The following is a 25192-nucleotide window of genomic DNA, read 5'->3' as shown; positions in this document are numbered from 1 at the left end:
GAAACCGGTAATAACAAATATTTATATAAGTGGTGTGTGAAAGCAAGCTTTTATGTTAAAAGTATCTCCACATAAATCTTTATTGTGTACTACGTTCCGCTTTATAAAACCCCAAAGTTTTCTTTTTCTTTCTATTTTTTTTTAATCGAGCCTGTCGGCTGGCGGTAGTAATTCACCGTTAAAATATTCAGCACTCTTATCTAGCTTGCAGTTCAACTTGCAGTGATTTTCTTCTTCTTCCTTTTGCACACACACACACACATGCACGAAGCCATGGAAACGAATTTGAACTTGAAAGCAATTGCATCAAGATATACTCTCATGTTTGTGTAGAAATAGATTTTAAAATAATTGAAAGTATTTATTTTAAAATCTGTCAAATGTGAATTAAGCTGTGACAGAACAATAAATTGTAGGTTCGAATCTCACTGTGGTATAAGATTTGTTTACAAATAAATAAACGCCTATCCAAATGTTCACACTCGTCTATATTACAATGATTGCTTTGTTAAAGCAAACTGTATATGCTTAAAATAAAATACAGCTAATTATTTTTAAAGGTTTCAGTTTTTGCACCGCTAGGCATAAATTAGTGGATCAAGACGGCTCTGGTTGGATGTTCGTCCTTAAGTAGTAAACGAGTTTCATTTCTGGAGCAAATGCGTTCGCTTATTGGAGGTTTGAATCCGCTCGTAACGTTGTATGTTTCTTCTACAGAGAGGGGTTTCGGATTATTCTAATTCTTAGCAAAACCAAGGTTGTATTATAGCTTATGAAGCTTTCGTGGATGGGGAGCAATAAAATAAATAGCTGCGAAACTTTTAAGGCTTATTAATGCTTTGCAGTGGTTACACAATATAATTCAAATGACATCAGGCCAGGTCTGAAGGTTATATTCCAGGTGACGGGGGGAGTAAAGGACTCATAATACCAGTCTCTCTCCCCCCTCTCTCTTTAGGAGTAGCTGGAGAGAGCAGACCTGCCTAAGGTTGCTCCCGCTATGGTTTTAAATCTCAGTTAGTTGAATGTTGTATATTTACATATGCTTAAACACTAGATCACTCGCTCTATAAAATTAGGCTTGACATACGCGAAATCAGTTAAAATTATTTTGTGTTAAAAAAAAAAATGACTGCTGTGAAGGAATGTCTTATAGTTCCAGGTAGTTTTCAAGCTTGCGTTTCTCTGAATTTGCCTGCAGCTATGGCCAACAGAAGTTCAGCCAGTAAAGCAACGAGAATCTCATTTACATCATCAGCTCTGGCTCAGCAGGGGTTAATCAAAGGTCGCAATACACAATGCGTTCTCCGAGAACCACGGAGAGGATGCCACCCGCTGCCCGTGTTACAGCAACGAACAAAGATCAGCATTTTCTCCTTACGCAAATATAGTTGCAAATAATCCCAATTTTCTTCCGACAGCGAGGCTGCTGCGCGTCCCAATATTGTACAAGCAAGTAACCGAATTTCCTGAGACCACGGAATAATTAGCTTTTCTTTTGAAAATACAGCATTGGGACAATAACGAAAAGCTTTAGCGAAACCATTTTTACAGAAAAACGATACTCATGTCTCAAGAGTTGCCGGCACTATATAGACAAATGCACTTTAACAATGCATTATTGATAGAAAAGCGTATTAACATTGGCTCATGCCATAGTAACATAATATCATGCCAAGCAAGATGGTGAAGCATGAGCCTCACCATCTTGCTTGTACCAGAAGTAACTATTTCAAACGTATCGCCTGAAATCAGTCAAATGATCCGAGAATGGCTATCAAAATATGGCACCGTAACCGATACATTCCAAACCCAACCCTATGAGCCTCAGCAGCCATGATTCAATTCGCCCACATTAAAGCTTCAGAAGGGAGGATTTAACGCATTTCGGCAACAATACTGACCACATGCCAAAAATAAACATTGAAAATGACGGAGTCATTCAAAGATATCAACTGTTTTTGTCTTCTTTGTTTCGATAACATCTATTACGTCTATCTTATACTTACCTAATTTTTCTGCTAGTTCGATTTCTTTTTTTCATTGGTGCTTCTTATGTTGATGAAGCTGATCCTGATCTGCTGATGTTGAGTTGGGATTTGTAGTATCTGACTTTCTGCTGTTCGTCCTGGTTCCCTGAAGAAAACAACTGGATTCTTGTTTGAACTGGCCAAGCCCTAGAGGGCATGAAATTCTGCCGCGTTATGATTTAAGCTAATAATAATACTATTTGTTCGACTAAATCGCCAGCCCATTCTCGTTTGTTCGGTATCTAGGTAGATATCTCGCAAGCTGATTACAAGAAGGGGAGGATTGGACATTTAACCAATCAGAAGCTCTGGACGGTTCTCCGCATCCTTTAAAAGGCTACGTGGAGTTTAATCCCAGTTATCCGTATCTTGGTGAGCTGGTGCTTTGGATGATTCCGGTAATAGAGTACAGACGTATTTATCAGCGCTCCTTGTAGTTTTACAGCAGTGAAGTTCCATTTCGTTTTCGCCTAGCCATGGACAAGTCCTTCGACGATCTCAATTTTCAGGAACTTTTGACGCTATTCAGGGATTTAGGCAACTTGCTACATAAAAAATGGCCAGATAAAATCGGAGCACACCAGATCCTTGAAGCGGAGACAGAGGATACCCATCCCTCTAAACTTCCTCACCCTTCACATGACAACGCCTGCGAGCCAGCAATAACAACTGAAGACATCTCTCCTTCAAACTCCAGTAGCTTTCAGGAAGTTAAACGGAAGAAGAGAAAGAAAAAATCCCCTGCAACAGATCCTGAAATAATACCTCAGACGTCGGAAACTACAGCTCCAATGGATACATCAGCGCTAGCTGATGAAAGATCAGGGACATTGACACAGCCCAAAGAGAGGATTCCGCCAGTAATCTTGAGAGCTAAAGAAAACTGGTCGTCACTTGCAGAGACGATGAAGAACAATAACATCAAGTTCTCATCAGCTAAAAACACCGATGATGGAGTCCGCATACAGCCCGAAGGAGAAACTGACTACCGCCAGCTCACCAGACTTATGGATGAACAGAAAGTCCCATATCACACCTACCAACTAAAAAGCGAAAAAAACCTTAAGGTAGTCATCAGAGGTCTGGCAGAAACCATAACAACTGATGAAATAGCTACTGACCTCCGATCACAAGGTCTTGAACCAATTAAGATCTCGCGCATGTACCGCGCAGACAAGCGCCCCATGCCTCTGGTCTTAGTGGAGATCAGCAAAGACCACAGAGCAATTTACGACCTCACTATAGTCTGCAACTTAGTCATCAAGACCGAACCACTCAGAAGAAAGGCATCCGCCGGTCAATGCCACCGCTGCCAAAAATTTGGGCATGCACAAAAGTTATGTAAAGCAGATTACAAGTGTGTAAAGTGTGGTGACAGCCATCCCTCGCACACTTGCACAAAATCATCGTCTACACCTGCTAAATGTGCGAATTGTGGCGGCCCCCATCCAGCAAATTTTAAAGGCTGCTCAATTCACCCATCTAACCTAAGGAAGACAAGAGCGGCGTTGGCTCCGCCAACCGAGATTCAAGACACGAAACCTTCGCCGGAAGTCACAGTGCGGAGGTGTTCCCGCCGATAAAACATACGCTTCTGCGTTCTCTCCGCGGATTTTACCCGTAGCCTCGACAGCTTACAGTGAAAATTCTGCACAGATTCTTGCTGCCTCACTAGGGGAGATGCTAATAGCCTTTAGCAAGATGAACCCCAGCCAAGCCGACACTAAGAAATTCCTCAGGAATACTCAAGTCATCTTCTCCATGATCACCCAATGACATGCTCTCCTGCATCTCGATGCTGATATCCCAGATTTTTCCACATTGCTTCGTAACACTACCGCTACTTTTTCACCTAAGCAGCTTTTCATTCCAAGCAACTCATTCAGGAGTTTTCTAAGCGCCCGAAAGCTGCACTACCTTTCGGCTCAGGCGCTTCCGCATTGCCCTAATCAGGGTGAGCTGAGTGCTCGCTAACCTTTAAAATAAGTCTTTTTCATACCGATGACGGGATCAGAATCCACGGGATTGACATCCATCAAGCCACAGAAGTTAACAGTTAACAATCCCAGTTATCCAGTTTTGGCCTTTTGGCACTATATCCTTCACGGGTGTCTTTTTGGTCGCCTAATACACAGTGTCAATGTGAAAGAAGAAGTGGAGTATAAAATCTGAATGATGGGTTCCCTTTTCGCAAACGAAATTAGCCTATGACATCGAAAACTTGGACTCCTGTCTGTTGTTAGCAATCCCCGGAAAATAAAATTTAGCATCTATTATCTGCTTATATTTTTATAAGCAGATAATAGATGCTAAAGAGCGAAGAGGCTATTTTTTCCGGCGGCGTAAATTAAGTTAAGGGGATAATAAATCCCTCATTATTTTAAAGCCGGATACGAAACTCGGAGATCGAAATCTAAGAGTTTCATGCCGAAGAACTATCGGCGAGTCCAAGCGTAAGTCATCACCTGGGTAGTACACTAGGGCAACTCGTTGCAAAGGTGGAGCAAGCCCCATCACTATCCTTAATATTTTCTCATAATGTAAAACGCAGCTCCCAGGAGATGTATTACTGTTTTACATTATGAGGAGAGGTCACTATCCAGACCTGTTTCGACCTTTATTGAGGTCTCATCAGCGGGTAGGTAGACTTGGAATACCAAGGTTTAAGTGAACCGAACTTACATATACCCCTACTAACGAATTGCCAGACCGGTGTACCCATATATTATTATTATTACGATAAAGGGCCAAGAGGCTATTTTTTTCCGGCGGCGTAAATTAAGTTAAGGGGACAATAAATCCTTCATTATTTTAATTTTTGTATGCGGCTTTAAAATAATGAGGGATTTATTATCCCCTTAACTTAATATAAGCTTATATTAAGTCTGTTCCGTTAGCATAATGTTGCAACTTATACTGTAAGAGGGAAAAAATATTACTAATGTAAGAGTACTCTCCTCTGGAAGGCATGTATTTTATCGTAATTCATTAACTTCTGCAATCTGGCAAGGATATTTTGATTAACTTTTAGTTCTAAAATATACAGGACATTTTTTGACAATTGAGAGAGATTTGCCAGATTTGAGTTAAGACTATTAATGCGGAGGACAATTCCACTTCTGAAAAGTGAGTACCAATGTATTACGTTATTACACCAATCTCGTTGAGTTTCTTAACTGCATTCTAAAAAATAAATAAATACATAAAAAAAAACTTCCTTAATCTGTGAATAATGCGCCCTGAAACAAACACCCTTACTTAGTTATCAAGCGAATTTGAGGAACCTATCGTTGGAAAACGTCTTTTTGCTCATGGCATTAAACAACCGGTTCTTTGTAGTATTTATTTATTTTTCTCAGTTTCACCCACGAAAGGTTGGTAACCTTAGCACATTTAGTACGGTAGGTGGGCTTACGGTTAGGTAATCCGGAAATTTCATATTTATACTTGTTATAATGCGTGCAATATGTCTTATATGTGTACAATATAGTATTATCAAATAGCATTTGGTAATACTATAAAGAATATCGATATCAACTGTTACTGAAAGCGTCTTAAGTATTAAAATTCTGTAAAGTAACGAGAATCACGGCCTGCATATGAAGAAACAATGGAATCCAAAACAAGGGTCTTTCAACTAGAATCTCTCGATGAAGACAGACTACAATCGTACGAGCTGGAGATGATGAAAACTTAGGAAACAGTTTAAACAACATAATTGCATATAAAGAACTAAGTATTTCTAGAAAACATACAAAATTAGAAAGATCACTTAGAAAATGAAATTGTTTATTTTCAAACCAGTCGTATTGGTTTCAGCGCAGCGTGCTAGAATATCAATTATTGCATTTTTATTTATTCTTGCAATGCAAAAAAAATGTCGGGAAAGGTTAAACTGTTACTGTGTGTGTGTGTGTGTGTGTGTGTGTGTGTGTGTGTGTGTGTGTGTGTGTGTGTGTGTGTGTGTGTGTGTGTGTGTGTGTGTGTGTGTGTGTGTGTGTGTGTGTGTGTGTGTGTGTGTGTGAAACTGCGCTTATTCTGTCACTCTTTCTGTTTCATTTGCCATGTAAGTAGAATCAGACGTTGCTATGGCAGTATTCCCCCACTTCAGTCATATTCGGCAAACAAACTAAACTATATCACTATATATAGAAATGAAATGTTATAAACGAAATGCAGGAAGGATGATATTACTGATTTCTGGATTTTACATAGATTTCCCTATTATATCCCATTCATATCGTATCCATGTTCAGTAATGTATCCTAAACAGGATACATTACTGAACAGAATGCAATTAAAATGAATTTCTTCTTTATTTCCTTCTCCCATTTTTCTTTTTTTTTTTAAATACAGAATATATTTAATATAAAATGCACAGGCTAATTTTCATTTTATATACAGGCTAATTTTGTATACAGGCTAATTTTCATTATTATTCTTATTCCTAAATTTACTGGTGTAAGTTAAAGGAAAGAAGAAAAAAAACACTTCTAATTACATTCTATTCATTAGTCCCTAATCTATCTTGAAAGTAATAGGGAGATCTATGTGAAATAGTGTGATCAGTAATGCTATCTTTCCTGTATTTTGTTTACACTGAGAAAATTTAGGAATTAGTATTAGAATTGAAATTATGCTTTACAAATCCCAGGAATTAACTGCTTACGATACAAAACACAGCTCGAAGTTCAACCGCTGTGGTAACGAGTGGCCTTGCTATACATTAATCACAGTCCATCTTATGGAATAAGGGTTTTGAGATTCAGGACCTAAAACACCTTGTTGGGACTTGTGGGCAAGTTCTAGAGTGTCACTCAAAGTACAATGTCTTGAAGGAGCATCGCCGATGTGCCTAACTAGAGAGTTTGGTTTTGCTCCAGACGTATTATAAGATCTCTTGTGACAATATTGTAATTGCAAATATCATGAAACATCACAGACTGCAACTCCGAACAGATTCAAATAGCATTTGAAATTAAAAGAGCCTGCTAAGCCTAATTAAAAGAATCTTCTAACTAAAAATCTTCACAAACTAATGCTTATTTACTCACTTGAGTATGATGTCGGGAAGCAATCTTCATTGTTGAACCACTCCTGGCTTGAAGGATGAGTGACAAAAGATTTTTTCATTTTTATAACAGCATTGCTCTTTTCCTCCTATTATAACTGTATTGCTCTTTATTCCCCATCATTATTATAACTGTTTTGCTCTTTGCCCCTAGAATTAGGCAATTTTTATGGTCTAATTATAAGGAAGGGGTGAAGTTCAAATGAAAACGATAATTCCTCTTCCTAGCTTGATGGAACTCAATGGAATGTAGTACTTCGGATCGTTATTAAAATCTACTTACTCTTTTTAATTTGTCGATTTTCAATTTTGTGAGATTTGGCAAAATTTCTAAAGAGAAGGTTATGTTTACAGTAAATAGGCTCATTCAATTGTTCTTATTTACCCTATTAATTATCCTAATTCGATTGATGTGATAATGAACGGTGCCATACGAAAATGCTATTACGAAATACACTTTTCTATGATGGCAATCATTACCTTATTTCTTTGAAAATAATTTTATTCTTTTGATTCTTATCCTTACTCGTATCATTTCGTTTGATGCGGTAGTAGTTTTCTTTTTCATACTTCACGAGAAATGAACTATCTGACTTACCAACGTCCCTGACCAGCCACCTTTCCATACTGGTGAAATGTTTTTTTTTTTCTTACTGTTTTTTTTTATTTTTTTCCTTACTCGAAATAAGAATGCAAGAATTTAAATTTTAGAATTTAAAGTTTCTAAGATGTCTTGTATAGCTTCTAGGTGTAATATTTTTATTCTTCCCAAGAAAGTTTGCTACATTATGTTTTGAAATTAATCTGCTAATTTTTGGTTGTACTCACTGTTACTTTATCTGTTTAACTTTATCTTTGTCTGCAGTTAATTTTGTCTGTCCTGACAGTGATACCGTCTGAGTTAATGAAACACTAACAAATTTGTAGAAAATACTGTATATCTAAAATAATGCCATTCCTATTTGATGCCATAAATTGTTTCATTAGCCTAATTTTATATTAATCATTGGTAAGAGAACTTTAACCTAAATCCACTATAAACTTTTAAGGAGATTGGATTATTTGAGCCGATTATTGTTTGTGGCCATGTGGCAATACCTTCATAAAGTTAGACCGCCGGAAAAAGATGATAAGTTCTATTCTAACCTCCAACTACATGAACTTTTTATATATCTTTTTTTTAGAAGTTAGTGAAAGCAATACGAGACAGCAATCATAAAATCCGCCAGTAGCATAAACTGAGCTGGGTGGCTATAAAACTGTTATTCAGATTTGGCATTTGAAATGTTTAAAAAAAAACCTGTCGAGTAATTTCAATTTTTATTTCACAGTCGGAATAAGACGAGGGCATCTCGTTGGATAGATTCACGGACCTGCATGTTTCCTTGCAGAACCATGAATCCTGCAACTTATAGAAACGAAGTTTGGATCTCTATGTTCATCCGTATGCAAGTATAATCGTAGTTATGGACTGGCCAGCCAGCTAGCTCTTCTAACCCTAATACTATTGAGCATGTCTGGAATACTCTAAGTAGACGTGTTGCTACTCTCAGCCCCTCTATCCAAAACCTTATGGGAGACTTAGCTCCCAAACGCCATTATGAACAGTACGAAACATCGGTGTCAGTGCTGTAGTGATGGGACCACATTCCTTATTGAGGCACTTTGACAATCTCATTTTGACCTCTTGTTTTTGGCCATGGTCTTCATGTATCCATTTTTTACTGAATTAAACTATTTATTTACAATTTTTATGGGTGTTTCTTTCACATGTCATATCATACTGCTTTTCACTAAATTGCATAAAACTGATCATACAATTTTTGAGTTATCATGATTTTTATGTTTATTCCTTAATATATGGAAACCTGTGTATCTATATGGGACTGTTGAATCTATCCTTTCATCATTACATGTCTCAATCGTATCATCTCATTTCCTTCTATTTCTTTCCATCTATTATGATTTCGTTTAATTACTTGCTGCTGAATAGAAAGTTTTTATCGCAACAGAATCCACGTAATCAAGTTTTTTAACCATATGCATTTTACTAATATCTTATATAGTGACACAGTTAACTTCCCTGTTACGTCTTATCAATGTGCATTTTAACATTGCACAGTCTATTCTGTCACCATTTTCACTCCTCAACTGTTCTTCAGAGTTTTGGAATGAACTGTTTTTCAAACTTTCTTGAGTGAATTCTCACCAACATAGCATACTATTATCTTTCTTCTCATTATTTTTTTTAATTATCAGTAATCATGAAACTACTACATACCTCCATCCACGCATTTGCTCTTAGAAACTCTTTCAACATTGAACCGAATACTCCTCTCATCTGTCTTATACAGGGTGTCCCAAAATTCACGCAAGATTTAAATTTAGCGCCATTTGTGCGGTAAAGTGTTGGCAACGAGAAAAAAAAAAGACAGCGTGACAGCTGACAGTTCAGGGTTATTAAAAATGGAGCGCTACATGAAAGAACAATGCATTTTCATTGTTGAGCAATATTTTAAAAATAATGAAGGTTTGGCAGCTACAGTTCGCAATTTTCGTACAAAATATGGTTGGAATAGTGATTTAACTTCATCAACTGTGAAAAGATTAATTAAAAAATTCAAGGAAACTGGATCAATTAATGATCTTATACACTCTGGCCGTCCTTCAACAAGTAGTTCAACAGAAAACATCGAAGCAGTTCTTGAGAGTGTTGCTGAGAGTCCAGGAACATCAATTCGTCACCGTGGTCTTGAATTGGGCATTTCGAGAAGATCTCTACAGCGTATTCTCACGAAAGATTTGCATCTTTATGCTTACAAAGTTCAACTGACTCAAGAACTGAAGCCTACTGACCACACACAGCGAAGAGAGTTCGTTGAATGGATATGGAACAACAACAAGTGGATGCTTATTTTTCGAACAAAATCATCTTCAGCGATGAGGCTCATTTTCATCTTGATGGCTTCGTTAATCGACAAAATTGTCGCATTTGGGGTTCAGAAAATCCACGAGTGATTGTTGAGAAACAAATGCATCCACAACGTGTCACTGTTTGGTGCGGATTTTGGGTTGGAGGCATCATCGGTCCATTCTTCTTCGAAAATGCGGCTGGTAAGGCAATAACAGTTAATGGTGCTCGCTATCGCGACATGATAATCCAGTTTTTTGTGCCTAAATTGCAAGATATGGATGTGGACGACATGTGGTTTCAACAAGACGGTGCCACATGCCATACAGCCCGAGAAATAATTTAATTACTGCATGAGTCATTTCCTGGTCGTGTAATTTCCCGTTTTGGTGATCAGAATTGGCTGCCCAGATCATGTGACTTAACGCTGTTGGACTTTTTTCGGGTTTTTTGAAGTCTAAGGTTTATGCCAACGAGCCCACGACCACCCACGCCTTGAAGGAGGAAATTGAGTGCAGTATCAACGAAATTCAGCCATATTTATGCAAAACGGTCATGGAAAATTTCGACAAAAGAGTGCGTATGTGCCAGCAAAGCCGTGGAGGCCATTTACTCGATATGCTATTCCATGCATAACCCTATACTGTATACTTTATGAATCAATAAGAAATTACAATTTTTAATTAAAAACCTGTGTTTTCTATCAAAATTACTTCTTGCGTGAATTTTGGAACACCCTATACTAGTATCAGTCTATTCAATACTATTGAAAGAAAGCGTCACAGTAGTTGTTTATGTCTTCATAAACAACTACTCAAATCTTTCGAAATACAATTCATTATTGGCTCTTACTGTAAATTACAACTTAGTTGATAATATAAGTCTGGCTAGTAAGAAACATATACTGTTCAGCATGTAGAGGCATTTTTTTCTCTTATCATCTATTTTCTATAAAACTATCACCGCACTCTGAAGAAATAAATCAGTCGGCAACTAGGTGCGTTTTTTTTTCTTCCTCCAAACGTTTCGTAGATTTTGACATGCTTATCTTAGTTACTCATGTCATACACATAAGCAACAAAAACTACAACCACAGAGTTCAATTCTGAAGGCAATAAAAACGGAATTAGAAAACAGAGGTATTGTATTCTTTCAGTAAATAAAAAAACAAAACAGATTAAAACGTAGATGTTTTCAATGAATAAAACCATTGACCAGTATAACCGAAATATTTCCAGTATAACCAAAGATTAAAGTTGTGTGCTGGTTATTTCATAAACGTAGAAATAATATTGGGTTCTATAACATCTAGAGATGTTAATAACATTTAGAAACGACGCATCTGATTTTTATTAAGCAGCTATAGATACGACGATGTACTACGAAGAAAAGAGTACAATATATAAGTATTTTAACTGATTGTTTTATTCATTTAATAAAATCTAGCATTTCATTATGTCACCCACATCACTGAGAACATTTTGTTTATAGAAATGACAATCTGTTAACGCAAACACTTAGTTCACGAGTAGAGTTCAAAACTCCATTAGCAGCATTAGGTGATGAAATGCAGCCCTGTAAATAGGAAGTGCATTATCTTATGAGTAGTCACACTCATATTCCAAGAAAGTGCTGCTCCCACTATGGCCTAACCTTAAAGATCAATGACTTATTAAACAACAGGGGGCGGACTACACGATTGTCAAAATTGCTGTTTTCAGCCCTTGGCTTCTATCTTAACCTTATTTATAAACTGCTGGTGACTACCCTAGAAGATTACTAGGAAATAACTTTTGAACATGCATTGCAGGGTGTGGCTGTCTGTCCTAGTACTTGAGCAGTCACATGACTTTTTCAATAGTGCTTAACGTAAGAACGCGAGGCGTATTATAGCCTGATATAGAAATACTAGCACCCACTCACCCCTCGTCCGTGGTTGAATGCAAAGAAGCTTGTCGGACAGGTTCCCAAGTTGGATATTTCACTTGCCGCGTTCACCCATTCTGGCGTGTGACGACAGGCATTTCGTCAATGCTTTGCGCTTTACGTCTCCTTACTTCGAAACTAACCAGCTATAACAGTCTGAGTAACGGAGAACGCGGACACAAACTACTAGACTCGGCAAGTGCACCAGCACTTTGGGATTGTCCAGTGATAGGTGTGATAACTCTGAACCGGAAATCGTTATGCCAGCGTCTAGTCCAGACGGGTCCTCGGATAGATCCGGAGGTAGAATTAGAGGTTAGTTCTTTTATAAAATGCCTTATTTATTTTGAAAATATTTCTTACACAGTTAAATGATGAAGTTCAAGTGTCTTCGTGTAAGTTGATAACGTGTTTCTGAATTAAACTGGTTCTTCTTAAGTGTTTTAAATAAATACCGATTTAATACAAGTTTAACCACGTTTGAAATCGCTTTGTTTTTCCCAATAAAAGAGTGAGTGAAATTATTCATAAGTCGTCCATTAATTAATTTACGATTTTCCGAACAATTCATAATGGCAATTACATATAGAAAAGAATATCAAACACTTTATACGTTCAAAGTATAGAATAACGAACTCAATCGTTTAGATTTTGTCTTTATTATGAAGAAATAGCTGTTAATATATATATATATATATATATATATAATCAGTTAAAACGTTAATAAATAAGATCTTGAAAATATAAAGAAATACTTCTGAATGAATACTTCGATTTTGTTCCGATAAACGCAGCTTAACTAATGAGACGAATGATGCACCCACTGCAAAAGACCTGGTAAGTTATCGGAAGAAAGCTGAATCCTAATCTCTGGCTCTACATTTTCTGCATTTATTTATTTTTTTTTTTTTTAATTTACAAAAGTGGAAAAGGCATGATCGCATAATTTTCCTGTTTTAGGATTTTCAGAAGTATGACATCACATTACAGCTCTGTTAGGCAGCCTCTTCTTTCGTGCTAAACATGTTTGACGTATTCTGACTTGAACAAATGGATTTTGAATCCAGTTATTCTTACGATAGGAACTGGAAAGTATGATCTTAGTACGGACTGGAGCCTTTTGTGATGGCAAGAAGAATGCTGTTGAAGTTTGTCTTCAGACGAATAGAGAAAAATCATGTAAAAGAAGACTGATCATACACATGTTTATCGAGATGTTGAAATCATACGTTCTTTTTTTTTTTAAACGTTTCCATGATGTTTTTGTTCGCCTTCACTATCCACAAGTAAACTCGTCGTTACGTTACATTCATGGGTTCATGCATTGTCGCAAGTTTACGAGATAAATAATTTCGTAATTTTATGAACCTCACCGACAAATAATCATCCCAATTTTACGTACTTCTTGCTTCAAATTACCTAAAGCAGCATTTTCACTTTCTTAATTGCCTTGCTTCACTTTTTTTTTTACCTTTCGATTTTAAATTATTTTAAGTTACCTGATTTTAACTATTGTTCCTTGGTCAAAATTTTACTGATTTTCACAATATAATTCTAAACAGTTTAATTGCAAAGCCACATTAGCTGGACGCGCACGAAGAATATATAATTTATTTAAGTGCATTTTACAAGGACGACTGCACACGAATCGATGCGAAATAGCTGCCACACAAAGCAGGTTCACACTGACCGTGAATCGCTGAAGGCTAGCGCGTAGTCAAACGTTTAGTTCAGTGTGCATGTAAACGGAGTAATCCCACGCTGGTTGCACTTGTATACCAAATGGAAATGCTTAGCAATAAACTGACGAAAGAGTAAGAAAGTAAGATATTTCTATTTACAACCACAATCACCACCACAACAATAACAAAACAAAAAAATACGGCTATTTTATTGTCTCAGATCGTGGACCAGTAAAAAAACAACCTGCATACTCCAGTTTGGAAAATATTGGACTGTTTAAGGTTGGCGATATAGCTAGGTATATCGCCTAGTCCAATCCAACAGATGGGATAACGATAGTTCATATAGTCGGAAACACATCGTAAAAACTGCGGTGGAATTTCACGATAGAAATACATACCCCGTCGCAGAGATAAAGAAACACTCTCTGGTCGGTCGGTCATTTTGCAAAAATTCAATATGTTTTCTGTTTTCTCCAGTAATACAGTCGATGAACACATGAGGCGATTGAATGGTTCCTAACAAGTCTTGGCATTTCAAGTATTGCACAAGATTTTCGAAAATTTCATAAATAGTCATTACGGATAATACGTTCACATAATTTCCAGTAAACATCACTTTCGGTGAATAAAGTGCACCCGCACACGTCACGTCAGAATTTGCTAGCATCCAAAAGTTCACTTGCATCTCATAACTTGCCTCTTTAACGCTATTTGAGGAAGAGCGGCAAATAGCGAATATCTACACACCTGTTCTTAGAAATGTGTTTAAGAACAGGTGTGTAGATATTCGCCGACTATTTGCTCCTGGACTGCGTTGAATTATTCGAAAACTTTTACTTGGTGATTAATTCCACCTTCAGAATACCATACCAAATTATGTTTTAGCAGACTTCGGCATACATCAATAAAAAAAATGTCCGCTACATTCACAAATGTTCTTTATTTTTAGTTCATACAAGAATTTCAAGCACTGACTGCTAGTTTTCAATTGCTGCTTTTATCTCTTTAATTTCCGAACTTCTTCACAGAATTTGTAATTATTATATAACTTTATGAAGTGCAATTATTCCTAACAAATAATTAAAGTGACTCATTAAATGCTTCAGAAAAAATATAAATTTGTTAATGCTGAAGAGACAAGAATTTTGTCACAAGCGCCAAAGTAAGGAAATAATTGCAGACAAAGATAAATAAACACGAGTGGGGTCTGGAAAGTTCTGATAAACACCTAAAACAAAAATGATATTAAAGCAAGTGATATAACCACAAGAAAGAACACACGAGGATATAAGAACATAAGAACATTAGTTACCTTCGTAACTCTGCTACCAATATGTTCTTTCTTGTGGTTATATCACTTGCTTTAATATCATTTTTGTTCTAGGTGTTTATAAGAACATTTAAGACCCCCCCCCTCCTCGTAAACGTGCACTTCAAAGAGCATACTTGAATGTTGATTTACCATTCATCATCACATACGTATGAGCACACTGTTCAATTGGTGTAATCTGTCCATCAATCAGCACACAAATTGTTTGAGAACTCTGATGGACTGATTTTAGTGAACTTTGCAATTCTGAATCCTTATTTAAATTTTCGAGCTATTTTATTTTTGCTTCACTTATTCTGTTTGGAGAAGCAACAAAGACAATAAGCATTTCTGAACTATGTGCTGTAATAACTCTGCTCTTACCAGCTTTTTCCAACATCTTCATCACCATTCCTCAGCTACTGATTGGTGGATAGTTGGATACGTCTTGGCACCACATAGTGCAAAGGGATTACCATACTCTTTCCACTCCTGAGGAATCTTCCCTGTTCTGAGACTCATATTAAACAGCCTGGCCAGAGGAATAGCCAGTTCAGATGATCACTCTTTTAGCAACCCGTGCTGATATCTCATCAGTCCCTATTGCCGAAATCTTATTCGGGTTGTGTAACAACTCTAATACCTCCTCTTCATATACCTGAGTTCCTTCATCCAGTAGTGAGCTCAATGTTGTATTCACTAGGCTGACAGCTTTTAACAAAATGGGCTAATTAGTTGAATAATCTCTCCCTCATTTCTTTCTCACGGCATACTATCTCCATTCAGTAGAGCTATTCTTTCATATTCATTCTTTCTTTTACTTACAGCATAATAATAGAAATCTTTTAGGTTGAAGAAGAGCTTGTAGAGTTAGTTTGTGTTCATACTCTGACTTCATATAATGGTTGTGACTCTTTTGACCTGCACCTACTAATTTTCATAGTTGACATCATCCTTATACATATAGTATTCCTTCACCATAATTTTTTATCCATTTCATCCATTTCGCTTATGCCCTTATGCATTTTCGTTATATTTATTCTTCGAACTCTAGGAACACATTCCGATATTGCATCCTTTAAGTATTTTTAAATGCTTCCCTTGAACTGCCGATATTCTTCCCATCTAGCAACCGATAGCATGGAACAGAACCTAGCACATTCCTCAGTTGGTCATAATATCCTCCTTTGTAGGTCAGCATCAAACCATTTCTGATGGAACATTCATAAACTTAACCATTTCTCAAGTCATTACCGTATGATCACTGTCACCAACCGGAGGTAGAATAATCACGTCTTTAATCGAAGCCCCTCTCTAATACTATAATCAGATCTAACACTCTTTGACCCCGAGTTCCTTCTGTCACATACTGCTTGAGGAAGTTTTTGCGCAACAGTTCAATAAATGCAGTTTTAATCTTCTGATGAAATTTCACTACTACCTGGTCAGTGTTTAGATAATTAAAGTCACCCATGATAATTACTGGTTTCGCACCCATGATGTCTATTTTTCAATGCATTTCGTCGTTACTCGCAACCGCATTTGTAACAACACCATTCGTAAATTTGTAACAACACCCACCATGCATTTGATCTTATCAGACTCCACCTCACACCAGCTGGCTTCGAACTCATTGCTGCATGGAAAATTGTAAGTAGTATTGCAGGCATAGCTTTCTACATAACCAGATTCAAATCATCCAATAACATTGGCGGCGCGCGCGCACACACACACACACACACCCCTCCTCACCTATCCTTCCTAAAAATACTCTACTCTTTAAACTCGATACCAGAAGTGTATTTGCTTCTGATAGCGAGGTCTCAGTAATACCTACGCTCTGACACCCCAACGTATTCTCCAAGGCAACAAACTCTACCATCTTTGTTTCTGATACTCCTGACATTCACGTATAGGCAATAAATTAACTGCATGCATTTTTGTACACTCGCTTCTGTAGTCTGCACATCTATTATTTGTCTCGTTCTATACTTCATTTTCCTTAATTCTTCATTATTTCTAGTGAAAAGGGGTGGTCAGGCAATAAATTTGTGACTGCTGTCACAAATCCCTTAAAGCAATGCAGTAGCCACAGTTCCAGCTGTCAGTGAAACTATAGTCGTATATGTGGTTACTCAGTTCTTGTGAATTAATTGTATTATTTGCCCTCTTAAATATAGACAGAAACTATTAAATATTTTTGATATCACTCAATATTTTCTCTCGAATTGGAAAAAAATTATACTGCTATCCATTCTCTAGCGTTATTGATTGTAAAGATTTCTTTTAACCTTTTAGGTGGATTTCTTTCATACGACGTTCGTCCATTCCACCTTATGCCATAGTCGTCCAAGTAGGGAGAAAAATCTTCTTATGGAGAAAATCAAAACAAGTTGCGATTAAACTACCCACAATAAGTATTCAAGCTAACTCATCTCTTGGAATTTATGCAATCATATCGATACGGAAGAATCTTCAATTTTTTAAACAGTTTGACAAGTAAAATAAAAAAAACCGAATATGTTGTCGAAGCCTGCATAGTTTTGTGTATGTTTCATACATTATTTTCTTTCTTAATAAAGAAGAAGAAAGCATAAATCAGTGATTTTTCGTGGATCTCTGTCATCCACACCATGAATTTCGCGAAAACGCTACGCGGACACTAGATCGTAGTCATATGTGATGCTAATTAGGAAATTTTTTTTCTCGAACACCTCTGGACACCGTGAAAATGATCTTACAGAAGAATAATCATTGAAAACAAAAACACATTCTTCAAGTAAGTAACATCGATTTGTAGCTCGCCCAATAGTATTTAAATGGCAAGCACTTGCGTGCACTGTCGTTACACATCAAAAAGCATCGTTATCCGATGAGCTGTGATATAAATGGCTCAGGCTGCGTTGTTTGAAATTATAGCCAAAGCTACGAGGCCAATGATTATGCCTGTTGATTGTGTGTATTCTTCAGGTCGGTTTTCCCGTTTCGAGGAGTGAAACACTCAAGATTTTGGAGGGGGAAGAAATGCTCGAGTTCCGTATGAGATCATCTAACTCACCGTGGGTTGAAAAGTGCCTCAGTTGCCGTTAAACTGGCCACACTAATTTTTGACATTATTTGACAAGTACTTACCACTGCAACTGCATTTTTCTTCGTATCCTTGAAATAAAGATGAAAATTCAATTAATTTTCTGCCTTCATTATTCGCTAATTTTATTTTACATTTGTCTCAACTCATTAAGAAGCATAGGCAAGATAGGCACTTTCGAAAGATAATGCAAAATGTTTCGAATATTAGATACTGATATTTTCCTAATTTTCATAAAGTTAGAATCAAATCAACGTACTAAATGTAGTGAAGTTTGATCATTCATGTAACAATATTTCATTCTGATGCTTATTAATTTGCACTTTTTTGATAAAATAATGTTTGCAAAGAATTAAAATATAACCATATCGAAGCGAGAGAAAATCCCAATATGTGTAAAAAGACGTCTTTATTATTTAAAAAATAGTACGTTTTTTTCCCCCGTTTTCTCGCAAATTGACGGACATGGTAAGTTGCAATCAGCAAGGTCATCTCAATAATAACAACTTCATGTTTCCTTACATGGTGCTAAGTTAGATATAGTCTCTTGACGTAAAGACTTCAACGACGCTTTATTTATATATATATATATATATATATATATATATATATATATATATATATATATATATATATATATACACGAATGTTTTGCGTAATAAGCATCTCTAAGCTTAGATTGTTACTTTTTTTTTATATATATATCGATGAATCGGTTTTAAAACAAGCGCTAGATTCGATAGCATCTCCCTGTTTTAGAAGTTTGAAAAGTCTTCCTTAAGTTTGCAAGGATTACACTTTTAAAAATAATTTTTCAATTCACGCTAAGCTGAGTTAGTCAATTTCAATACAGCAGGGATTTTTGTAAAAACTTTTCTTTTTTTTTCTAAAAAAACAAACAGAACAATAATAATAACAACAAAGACAAAAAAAAACTGACTGAACTTGCACAAATGACACAATTAATGTGAAGATTAACAATACGTACTCAATTAGCATGACGATAATGACCGCGAATAATGACACTTCTAGGTCACATAACTCACAATCATCTTGATAATTTTAAACAACTGAACACACCTTCATTCTTCTTGGAAAGCAAAATAAATCGAAAGGCATCGTCGCTACTAACTGCGCTACAAAGGTAGATGTAATTGAAGAAAAGTGAAAGAATATATTTCAAGGGATGAAAAAACTGGCTTCCCCAATGGTTTGCGGATTGTGAGCCAGTGAAGTAACATTATTTATTTATTTATCTTAATATTCCTTTATGCTAAAGGTCGCAAAACCTATTACAAATGGAATCAAAGAGGAGGATAAGAAGATGGTCCGGTAGATTAGCAAGTCGAACTGTATATGGATGTTGATTAGCAGTTGCTAATGTTTTTACACACTCAGAGGAAAGTGAAGGGAAGACAGTCAGTGGTTCGGGTAGAACATGAAAGATATCATAAAGAAGGCACACGACAGAACGGGTACGTCTATGATTTGCGTCAAAGTTTGTCTCTGAAAGAAGGGAGATCAAACGGAATGGCATATTCTGAATATTCTGAAATATCGGCAAGCACTGATGCTGACTAGAGCGAGTATCAAAATGCGAGAACAATATTCTAAGGCTAAGTAAATTCCGAAGTAGCACAGTTCAGAAGTAGTGAGTTCTTAAACGGAAATCGAAACCTAGGTTTATGGGAAGCTAGGAATGCTTTATGATTTAAGAATTAAAAGTAAAGTGAGCTTTTATACTTTTCTGGAATAAGTATAGAATGAGGTCACGACACAAGTTTGGATCATTTCAGCCTTATACAATTTGTTAAATACAGCAGAGTATTGGTGTATACTGTCATCAACTGAACTGTGGATAGGATTTCAGGTTACTGATAAAAGGTCATTAATGCACAAGAGAAAAACGCAAGCCCGAGTACTCTGCACTGTGGTGGAGACCTCTGATCAGAGGAAATCATCCTCTATGAGAAATAGTAAACAACCAGAGACGAAGCTGGTGATCCTATTGCAAGGGGTAGGAGGGGTAAATGTATATAATATAATATGTATGTAATATATAATATTTATTAGTCATATGCTAGTTTTCACCTGACAAAGAAATAATGAAATAAATGTTTTGGCTTTTACAGATAACTGCGTGTTAACAATGAACACCGATGACTTCATCATCGGCGACCGGGTGTGGGTGAATGGTAACAAGCCCGGCTATATCCAGTATCTCGGGGAAACTCGGTTTGCTAGAGGAGACTGGGCTGGAGTCGTGTTAGATGATTATTCTGGGAAAAATGATGGCTCTGTGTCAGGAATTCGATATTTTCAGTGTGAACCGAAGAGAGGTGTGTTCGCTCGACTTCACAGATTAACTCGTTTTCCAGTGAAATCTTCGTACAAAGATGATGGTTCATTAAATGGATCCCGTACATCACCGGTGCTAAGCCGTGAGGGAAAGAACTCTGGAGGTAGAAGCTCAACCTCATGGTCGCCAGCAAGCAGTGTCCGCAGTTCCACACCCACTCGTACGAGGCCTGTGTCCCCAGGTTTAATAGGAGGGAAGGTTAGAATCGGAGACAGAGTTATTGTGAACTCTAGCAGCGGTACCAAAACCGGAGTTCTGCGATACTTGGGAACAGCAGATTTCGCTGCAGGAGAATGGGCAGGAGTTGAACTCGATGAACCACGTGGAAAGAACGATGGATCTGTGGCGGGCAAAAGGTAAAATAATAATAAAAAAGATTTTCTAAACAAGCTTTTAATTATTATACGAATTAAGTTCTGATTTGTATTTCTAGATGCAGAAAATAACAGACAAAATATTTATCAATGCTATTTTCCTCAAAAAAACGGTAACTTATTCTGTGATTCAGTGCATTTTTCTCAAAAATGCATTGATAGTCAAGAAAGTGCATCCTTTACATCAATAATACATATTCCACGAAGGGCAATGTAAAAAAAATCCTGGCAAGAAATAATAGACAATTTTTCGAGTTGTCTGACAAATGTTAACTGTATATATCGGTGTATATTATTATTTACTGCTCCAGAGACTACACATAATTTATTCCCGTGATTTGTGTTGGATTTTTTATTGACTTTTATTGGGTTTCCTTGCTACATAAATATCTTGATTCCCCATTATCTTTGGAAGATGAAAGATGTTTGTTCTACGTAGCTTTATCAAAGTAAGAATACGGCATCACATTCTGTATGCTTCACATGTAGTAAGTCGTTTACTCTCTTTGAGAAATTGCTCGACAGTTTCTGTTCAGCGAAATGTGGATGGGATGGCAGCAGATTCTAATACCAATGTGAGAGATTGGTGTAGCACAGTATGCTTCAATTTCTTTGCTCTCAAAGGAGTTATATATTCTTTCTGGTTTTTCTTCTTTTCTCTGCAAGAAGGGGGGGGGGTGTAGAAGGAGTATTAACTGTTGTGTATGTGGACAATTCCTAGATTCCTAATGATCCCCTGTTTTGGCGGAAGAATTTAGTGCACTTTGTCATTCGGTATATCTAATTTGTTGAAGTTCACTGGTTTTTTCCATAGGGAAGTAATCTAGTTTGTCTGCTCGTAAAATTTTTCTTATATCTTGTAGTTCATTTCTGTACCCTTCACAACTGCACTGCACTTTCTTCACGCTGTAAGGCAGGTTACCGTAGGGAGTGATGAAATAAATTTTTGTGAAGACTCCACTTTCTATATTAGTAATAATTCTAGCTTTCACAAAATCTGGCGTTTTGTTTTCCAAGGCACGCACTCTGAGAGGGATGGAACTATTTGAGTTCATAATTAATAAGCGTGTTTTAGTTTATTGTTTTCAGTCTTACGATTGAAAGTGTAAGAAAGAAAGTAAATCCAGCTATATGAGGATTGTTTGAAAAGTTTCTTAAAAAAATAAGTTAGACACATTTTTTTGGAAAAAATCACCTTTAGCTCTCAACATAGTCTCCATCATGGTCTATACATTTGGTCCAGCGAGTTTCCAATTTTTTATCCCATCTAAAAAGTAGGATTTGTCAAATTGTGCAAATATTGATGACATCCTCGTTCGAAGAAAATTTTTCCCACCGAGCCAAATATTTAAGATTGGAAAGAAGAAGAAGTCATACGGGGTCTAGTCCGGAGAATACGGTGGATGTGGAACAGGGGCGTGCCAGTAGTTGCCAGCGCCTGTGTGCCAAACTTTAGTTGGCGCCCCTATACCCCTCTCCCCAATAAAAAATCACTTTATAAAAACGTATTAGTGAGTTAAAATGAAATACGAAATATATTAATTATAAATTTATTGAATAAAAAGCAGAAATTATAAAAAACAATAAACATACAAGAAGGGTACAAAAACAATAAAAATAATTTGAAAAAAAAATAAAGTAAATAAATAATAAGATAAATAAGTATATAAAATAGGAACATATTGAACATTATTGGGTAAAGAAATAGGTAAATAAATATTTAAACAGAAAGAAACCCACTTAGTGAATTGAACTTTTCTAGTTTTCATTAATGAAAATTCTCGAATAATCTCATGTATATCAAGTTGATCCAAAATATCTGACTCTATTGATATAATGGCAAGATTTGAAAGTCTGTCTTGTACCATTGTGGAGCGCAAGTAGTTTTTAATAATTTTAAGTTTAGAAAGGACCGTTCCGCAGATGCTACAGATACCGGCAATGACAAAAGAATCCGAAGAGCAATTATAAAGTTTGGATAAACTGTGATAAGTCGTTTGAATAAATATACTGAATTATCTGATATATATCGTTTTTAAAATTTGAAATAAATGGTTGACAGTGTAAAATTTCTTCGCATAAATCGTCTGCGCGAATGTCTGAATGATTCTCATGTGTTAATTTTTGTCGTAACTTTTTACAACAAGATAATAAATATTCTTTATTTCGTGAAGTACTTAACAAATACAAAAACTGAAATGAATTCATATGGTCTTTTAATAAAGTAACTCTTTCCTGCAAAGATTGTAATGTGTGATCTATTAAGCAGAGGAAAAAATTTACTTTAAATGAAATTTTAGAATCTAGTACATTTTCATGTTCGTAATTAAATTGTGTTGTCTTTTTACGCCGCCTTAGTGGTCTACTACTACAAAATACAGATTCTGCGTCAAATTTTGCTACAATTAATTTTGAGCTTTCTACAATTCCTTTGAAAGTTTCATCAGACCTATAATCATTTAAAATTGATTTAGATCATTCAATGCATCTAAAACAAGTTGGAGATTCATAGATGAAGACTTCAGTATTTTGCTGACAAAATTCATTTTATTTAAAATATCATACCAAATCTTTGGCGCCGGTGTGCATCGCACACATTGCACATGTGACCGGCGCGCCCCTGATGTGGAACCAATTCGAACCTCAATTCGTGCAATTTTGCCATTGCGACAGCCGATGTGTGGGACGGTGCATTGTCTTGATGAAAGAGCACTTTTTTGTGAGCCGTTTTTTCTTCAATTCTTCTTTTAAACGGTCCAGCAATGCCGCATAATAGACTCCTGTTATTTTCTTGCCCTTTTCCAAATAGTCTATGACGATAATTCCTTGGGAATCCCAAAAAACAGTGGCCATCACCTTCCCAGCTGACAAAACGGTCTTCGCTTTTTTTCGGTGCTCTTTCGAAAACTGGGCATTGTCCAATGTTGTGACTGGTGCTTGGACTCAGGTGTGTAGTGGTGGATCCAAGTTTCGTCTACAGTCTCGAATCGACGCAAAAAATCCTGCGAATTGCGATTAAACATCGCCAAACACTGCGATGAAATGTCTTTTCGCATGCGTTTTTGATCGACAGTCTGCAATCATGGCACCCATCGCGCACATAGCTTTTTTCAAGTGCAATTTTTCGTGCAGGATATTATACACCCATTCAATTGAGATGTCTACAATCTCGGTAATCTCACGCACTTTCACTCGGCGGTCTTCCATAACGATAGCATGGATTTTGTCAATCATTTCATTCGTAGTGACCTCAGTCGGGCGTCCGGAGCGCTCTTCATCTTCGATGGACTTACGACCACGATTAAACTCGTTTATCGAAAAATAAATAGTCTTTAATGCTGGTGTAGAGTCCCCATGAACTGCATCTAACTCGGCTTTGATCTGCGCGGCCGTGCACTTGTTCTATCAAGTGTTCTATCACTCACGAAACTCATTTTCTCCATTTTTATGAAAAATGCGCAAACGGTCATTTTAAATGTTTGCCAAACGAGAACTACGCGTCGCACATGCCAAAACTTGCCAGGGGCCATGAAAAAGATGGTATGTCCCGACACTAGTATGAATGAATGAACTGAGTCACCGTCTATTGGAAATTTACCAAACTTTTCAAACAACCCTCGTATTCACTGTTTGGAAAGAAGTCAACAGACACCGCCATGAACAAAGGTAACGAGAACGTGTTTAGAGCCGGTATAAATTGCTGGAATGTGATACTCCCAAGTCAGTACAACTGTGTCCGTGTATAGTAGCTGTGAGAAGGGAACTGATGGAGTTTGAAAGAGACGTTGTAACAGGATGACATGTTGCAGGCCTATCTGTTCGGCAAATTGTTGACAAATTGGGCCATCCCAGGTCAACAATCATGATAGCACACTGAGATGGACGTGCAGGGAGTCAACCAGCAACTCGTGGACAACTCGCTACACTCAATGAACGTGTCGTTGGGTGCTACGAAGGATAATACGAACAAACTGCCATTCGCTGGCCGACACGTTAAATGCGGAGTTCCGGGCATCCACTGGAACACCAATCTGCACAAAAACATTCAGAACCGAGGTTCACAACATGGGTCCTCTCATGGTAGGACCGCAGTATGCAAGCTCGACGTTACCCTGACCCATATGCAGCGTCACCTTCAGTGGTGCAAAGAGCGTATACAGTGGAAGGTGGAAACTGTGTTATGGAGCGACGAATCACGCTACACACGCTCTACCGAGCAGATGGATGGATGTGTGGCTGATGCCCGGTGATCGTCTCTAGAGGAAACGCTCTACTGGCAAATGACGGAACTTTTCATCTTCCTCTCCTGGCAAATCCGGATTGAAACTAAGCAGTCTCATTGAACTTACAGAAAAGAACTAAGGTGGCTGCAAACTCTCCTGAGAAGACAAGCTCAGCTGGGCAGCACCTTCTGCACACATCAGCTGAAGGGGATGGTA

The 25192-nt window shown here is 37.1% G+C and overlaps 1 protein-coding gene across 1 annotated transcript in view; it reads left to right on the top strand.

Annotated features, from left to right (window-relative positions):
- The first annotated feature begins 11575 nt into the window (after positions 1-11575).
- Positions 11576-25192, top strand: part of LOC150098006 (CAP-Gly domain-containing linker protein 1-like) — a 41416-nt gene continuing 27799 nt past the window's right edge. The window contains exons 1-2 of the mRNA XM_090405942.1: positions 11576-12253; positions 20153-20735. Coding sequence (XP_090262068.1) covers positions 12199-12253; positions 20153-20735 — 638 coding nt within the window. The 5' untranslated portion in view covers positions 11576-12198. The remainder of the gene's footprint in view (positions 12254-20152; positions 20736-25192) is intronic.

The sequence above is a fragment of the Typopeltis vanoorti genome, chromosome 16 (assembly GCF_054136105.1).
Source record: "Typopeltis vanoorti isolate ZY-2024b chromosome 16, IOZ_Tvanoo_1.0, whole genome shotgun sequence".
Taxonomy (NCBI): domain Eukaryota; kingdom Metazoa; phylum Arthropoda; class Arachnida; order Uropygi; family Thelyphonidae; genus Typopeltis; species Typopeltis vanoorti.
This window is presented reverse-complemented; position numbering and strand designations above follow the sequence as displayed.